Source organism: Cornus florida, unplaced genomic scaffold (assembly GCF_030987335.1).
Source record: "Cornus florida cultivar Cherokee Brave unplaced genomic scaffold, ASM3098733v1 CherokeeBrave_3.0.0_Hap2_Chr06, whole genome shotgun sequence".
NCBI lineage: Eukaryota > Viridiplantae > Streptophyta > Magnoliopsida > Cornales > Cornaceae > Cornus > Cornus florida.
This window is the reverse complement of record NW_026775576.1, coordinates 57,138,000-57,144,512: the sequence shown is the minus strand read 5'-3', so window position 1 is coordinate 57,144,512 and position 6,513 is coordinate 57,138,000. Positions and strand designations below refer to the sequence as shown.

The 6,513-nt window shown below is 33.9% G+C and overlaps 1 protein-coding gene across 1 annotated transcript; it reads left to right on the top strand.

Moving 5' to 3' along the window:
- Window positions 1-416: 416 nt before the first annotated feature.
- LOC132311584 (disease resistance protein RPV1-like) lies at window positions 417-6,041 on the top strand. The gene is made up of 6 exons (XM_059809572.1): window positions 417-1,103; window positions 2,449-3,541; window positions 3,715-3,999; window positions 4,100-5,047; window positions 5,155-5,632; window positions 5,810-6,041. Exons 1-6 carry the CDS (start codon window positions 601-603, stop codon window positions 5,812-5,814), a joined length of 3,312 nt encoding a protein of 1,103 aa, XP_059665555.1. The 5' UTR covers window positions 417-600; the 3' UTR covers window positions 5,815-6,041.
- The last annotated feature ends 472 nt before the right edge of the window (window positions 6,042-6,513 follow it).

The window sequence follows — 6,513 nt, the reverse complement described above, 5'->3', positions numbered from 1 at the left end:
ACACTCCATAAAAATATTAGAAGTCTTTGTTCAACCGCCTAATTTATGTTAATTGATCTTTATTGTCATTACTAGTAAGTTGTTGATTCAGATTTTGATGCCCGATACGGTTTTTACATATAGGGTGGGAGAAACTTTGAAGTATCATCATAATTAGTATTACACACAATTTCTCCAATATACTAATTCATGAATAATTCAACCTTTCATTTTTTTTTCCTAGTTAATTCAACCTTTCATTTTATTCAAATCTCAATATTAAGCTTGTTCTAAGCTCGAACCACTTGCAGATTTTGGTCATTAAATTTTTGGAAATCTTTCTTCAGCAGCCTAATTTGACCCACCTACACCTTTTTCACACACTGTTTTGTTTTTTCCCATCTAAAAAGATATTTTCTTTGATCAATAAAGTTCATAAAAATTTACTATCAACTTCCACATACATGTCCATCACCCAGAAAAAAGATTGCAGTCTCAGAAAATTCCCTGCAACTTCTTATCATGTGCATTCTCTCTCTAAATAGTATAGAGGGGAGAGAGATATTTGAAAGTATCATAGTCACACCGATAAATTTTGCATTCACAAATTAACAAGCCTCAATGGATGCATTTCCTTCTTCTTCTTCTTCTTCTTCTTCTTCTCTGCCTCAATGGAATTATGACGTCTTCTTGAGTTTTAGAGGTGAAGATACCCGCAAGAACTTTGTGGACCATCTCTATATGGCTCTGCAACATAAAGGAATTCACACCTTCAAAGATGATAAGAAACTTCAGAGAGGAAAATCGATTCCTTCTGAGCTCCTCAAGGCAATTAAGGAATCGAAATTTGCAATCATCATTTTTTCAAAAACCTACGCATCGTCCACTTGGTGTTTGGATGAACTCGTACAGATCATTGAATGCAGGAATCAAGTGGGACAAACAATTCTGCCAATTTTCTACAACGTCGATCCGTCACAAGTACGGAAACAAAAGGGAAGTTTTGCAGAAGCATTTGCCAAACATGAGGAAACTTTTGGAGAGGAAAAGGTGCAAAAGTGGAAGGCAGCTTTGGTAGAGGCAGCAAATTTAAGCGGGTGGGATTTGAAGGATGTAGCAAATGGGTAATAACTAACTCAAGAAATTTTATTCTTCTATTATATTTCCTATATGAAATATGTGCACTAGTTTAACTAAACGACTGTGCAATACTTAATTAGAAGAAAACATGAAGCACATTTTATATTTTCAATTAGCATTCTTTTTTATTGAGAAAAACTGCACAATATTTTATACTAAATTTTAATTGTTATTATTAATTATTTTATATCTTGGTAAATAACACACATTTTTGTTCCTTGGAGTTAAAGCCTCAACCTCCCTCTCACTTTGGGAGGAGAGAAGATATCATTATCCTATTAACTCAATCGTATGTTGGCTATATTTTAATTTTAAGTGAGTGTTTTAATCTTTAAATGAATACATAGGTTAGTTTTGGATTTATTATTAGCACTCAATTGCGTATCTCCTTATTTTTCTATTTTTTTCTCTTTTTACACCAAATTAAAATCAAACTAATCTCATTAAAGTTGAATTTTTATTTTTTAGAGTTATTATTAAGTTTTAGATGTTTCTTACCAAAAAGGGGAAAAAAAAATTATGATTTCAAGTTTAATTGATAGGTGGGTTAAACTTAAGATTGCCATTCTAATTAAGTTTTACATTCTTTCTTTCTTTCTTTCTTTTTTTCCTTTTTTTGACTAATTTTGGTCCATAGAACAACTAAAGACTTTATTAAAGTGGTATGTGCTGCTGTTTTCAAATGTAAGTCCATAAATAATAAACATGACTCTTTGTTTTTTTTTTTGTTTTTTTTTCATAGTTGTGTTTGAACATGACTTGTCTAACAAAAACAAAAATATATATAAATATTAATGATCCATAATTAAAATAACTTTTATTTATTTGTGTATTTCTAATACGATTCTTATATCAATTGTATTGTAGTTTGAAGTGGATTTTAGAGGGTTGGATTGAAAATTAATACCTTCCAAACTGCCGGAACTCAATTTCATTTGTCTTTTTGTCCTTTATCTCATTAAAGTAGAAATGATTACATTTGCGAATTTGGGTAATGAAAGATCATTTTGATTTTGTATTCAACAGTTTATATATATATATATTTAGATGTATTGTTGAACCACCGCAAGAAATAAACACAGGCAGCCTTGCTACTAGAACCACTTGTGCATCCCCATGGACCTACATAGAATTTTATAGTAGTACTCATGACTTGAGTTATACTTGAGTTATCAACATTTTTATGATGCATTAGTCTATTTCAATCAATTTAGTTTACCAATTGAGTAATTTATGATCATTATTATTATTTACCCATAAAAAAAATATAAAAAAAAAAAAAAAAATTATGACTCACTAGTTCTTTTTAATGTGCTTTGTACTTCATAGGCATGAGGCGAAATTTATCCAAAAAATTGTTCAAGAGATTATAAAAAAATTGGAACATAAACCATTATATGTTGCCAAGTATGAATTAGTGGGGATAGATTCTCGTTTCAACGGAGTGATCAAATTGCTAAATAAGGGGTCAAAGGATGTGTGCACTGTGGGAATTTGTGGAACTGGGGGAATAGGAAAGACAACCATAGCCAAAGTTGTCTTCAATCGAATATTTAATAAATTTGAAGGTTGCTGTTTCCTTAGTGATGTGAAAGAAGTTTCAGAACGACAGAATGGTCTAACTGATCTGCAACAACAACTCTTGAATGGCATCCTAATGGAAGATCTAAAGATTTCTAATGTTGACTACGGGATCAATGTGATAAAGAAAAGATTATGTTACAAGAAGGTCCTGGTGGTTCTTGACAATGTGGATAGTTTGAAGCAATTGGAAAGTTTAGCTGGAGCAAATGATTGGTTTGGTTTTGGAAGTAGGATCATTGTAACAACCAGAAATGAACGTTTATTGGTGGAGCATAAAGTAGATGAAATGTACAAGGTTGAGTTGTTGAATGACGATGAAGCTCTTCGACTTTTTAGTTGGTATGCTTTCACTAACAACCATCCCTTGGAGGATTATTTGGATCTCTCAGGAAGTGTGATAAATTATGCCCAAGGCCTTCCATTAGCTCTTCAAGTTTTGGGTTCTTTTTTATTTAAAAGGAGTTTAAAAGAGTGGGAACATGAAATGGACAATTTGAAAAGAATTCCTAATAAACAAATTCATGATGTTCTTAAGATAAGTTTTGATGGCCTTGACGACACAGAGAAGGATTTATTCCTTGACATTGCTTGTTTCTTCAAAGGGTATGATGAAGATTATGTAATGGATATATTGGGCAGTAATTGGTTTCACCCACGAATTCCAATTCTTATTGAACGATCATTGATAACTATCGCAAACAACAAGCAGCTATGTATGCATGATTTGTTACAAGAAATGGGTAAGGAAATTGTTCGTCACGAATCACCTGATGATCCTGGCAAACGAAGTAGGTTGTGGTATTATGAAGATATCTATAAAGTGTTCAGAGAGAATACAGTACGTTCTAACCCCATATAAGTTTATTTGCAATTTTGATACTCATGTTGTGTAAAAAAAAAAAAAAAAAAAATAGATTTCTTAATGTTTTTTCCATCTAAGCAGTTGTAAACTTGGATAATTTTAACATTTTAACATTGCATGGTAACTTACACAATGTTCTTGGTGATCAGGTGACCGGAACAATTAAAGGCATTATGCTAAACTTGCCTGATGATCATGTACCAGAGGAGTTACATGTAGATGTCAATGTTTTTGAGAAGATGAAGAAACTAAAACTACTTAAACTCAGTGGGATAAGACCTTGTGGACGCCTTACATATATTTCAAATGAATTATGTTATCTCGATTGGGATGATTACCCTGCAAAGTTTTTGCCATCCAATTTCCATCCAAAAAATCTTGTTCAACTTCGCCTTTGTCACAATCAAATCAAAGAAATACCATCAAGTATCAAGGTATGATCAAAGTTTATTTATACAATTATTTACATATGAATAGTATTGTCGGATTTTATTGAAACTGATTGATTTCTTGCATTGTTTGTTTCCTTTCCAGTTTCTAGATAAGTTAAAATACCTTAATCTCTGTCACTCTTTAAATTTGTATGAAACTCCTGACTTGTCTAGTCTCCCACGTCTCGAGATATTAAATCTTAAAGGATGTAAAAATCTAATTGAGGTCCATAAGTCAATTGGAGTTCACGAGAGGCTTGTTAGTTTGAATCTTGAGGATTGTAAAAATCTGAGGAGTCTCACAAAATACATCAAGTTGGAAAAGTTGGAATCTCTGAATCTAAGAGGATGCTTAAAACTTGAGAAGTTTCCAGAGATTCGGGGGCATATGGATTGTTTGCGGCATCTTTCTTTGACAAAAACTGGAATAAAAGATTTGCCTTCATCAATTGAGCTTCTTGAAGGGCTTCGGTCTTTACGGGTATACAATTGCCGAAAGCTTAAAAGGGTTCCAAGCAACATTTTTTCTAGAATGAAGGATTTAACAATCCTTGACATGAGAGGAACCGCTATAGAACAGTTACCATCGTCCATTGTACACTTGTGTAACCTTAGTGAGCTTCGTCTAAGTGATTTACAAAAATGGTCTCCCAAAACGCCAAATTCATTGGTGCCATTTTCATTGGTGCGAAAGAGAACTCCTCCTGCTTCAACTAATTATTTGCAACTGGAACTGCTCTCCGCTTTGAGCACTTTATCTTATTTAAATTTAAGTGGAAGCAATTTCTCTAGCATACCAACAAGCTTCATTCAACTCGAATGTCTGAGAGTCCTTTATTTGAAAGATTGCACAAGCCTCCGAACGTTGACTTCACTTCCGTCATCTATTGAATTTGTGGATGCACATGGCTGCATATCATTGGAACGGTATTGGATTCCACCAAGTGGAATTGGTCCAAACAATCGCAAATTCAGATTCACTGAGTGCCACAAATTGGTTATGGATGAGATGGAGAACATGCCAAATATATCATCACAAACTCAGCTTCAGGTTAATAACTTAACCTCTCTCATTCTATCTATATATATATATATATATATATATATATATATGTATTCAAAACTTGGGGATCTTTATTGTGTGCGTGCATGAAACAGGGAATTGAATGTATCAGTTTTCCGGGAAGTGAGATTCCGCAGTGGTTTAGGCATAAGAGTGAAGTTGAGGGTTCTTTGTCTTTGGTGGTAGATGATCTATCTTCTTACAATAACGTCGAAGGAATTGCAATCTGTGCTGTTTTGGAACTTGATACATTTTTCACATTGATTATATTTAATCTCCAAATCAACGGTTATAGCGTGTACCTAAAGGCTTATCCGTATGAAAGGTCTGAAGGCAATCACGTTATTGTGAGGAACATAACGGAATTTGATGAAGATGAGTCTAAAGACAAACAACCAATTAAGAATTTGATGAAGAAGAGACCAAAGCTCAGCCCAGGCCCTCCCAATATTTGTGATGATGCCAGCTGTTACATTCAGGCTTCAGTTTTATCAATTGACTGCATACGTGGCACTAGACAAGAAAAGAAGGTGAAGAAAATGGGAATCAGTCTAATTAGGAGCAAGGTTGAAGGTGAGTAGACCCACCCAATAATCATCATATCATACTTTCATCACTCTCTTCACACTCAATTTCTCAATTCTTAAAATCATACCAACATTTTGAACTATATATCATATTTTTCCATATATAATGTTCATTTATGCAGCAATTAATTAATTACTGTATTTGATTGTTGCAATTTTGTAGGCTAACACACAGAAATCCTAGAAGACAGTTGTATGTTTGTGGAGCAACATCCTAGCATTAAGAGGCAAACAAAGGATCATTTGGGTACTTTTGATTGTCAATTTTGTATACAAGAAGCTCTGTCTGTCGTAATAACTATTTCAATCGTGATGGAAAATGTTTTGTTAGTACGTACCAAAATCTTGTGGATTATAATTTCACATCAAGTCCTGAAAATTTTTATTTATAATAATCACACCGTGTAATGGTCACATGCCATATTACAAATGACTTCCTAGCAATACTGAGGGGTCACTTGTCATGGTGATCTTGCCAGTGATCTTGATGAAGGGTGACGAATATCTGGTGGTAATGGCAGCAGCAATGGTCTAATGATGATTATAGTGGTGAGGACAAAGCAGATGGAGGCAGAGGAAATAGTGTGCTGACAGCAGTGGAGGCAATGGCGGTGCAAGTTGTGGTAAGTCGAGGCAATGGTGGTGTAAACTGGCGGATGACCTACTCACCCATTCATGAATTCATATTCCCAAATTCCTTTCATTTTTAAGCCACCCTCTTCTTTTCCTTTCTATTCCGTCAATTCAAACTAAAATGCTAGAGTGAAAAAGGACATGTTTAATGTCCTCGACACTATATAATAAAGACCATAAGGCGCAGCTCAAGAGTAAATTAGGTGCCCCAAACAGACCACGTCATTGGTAAGT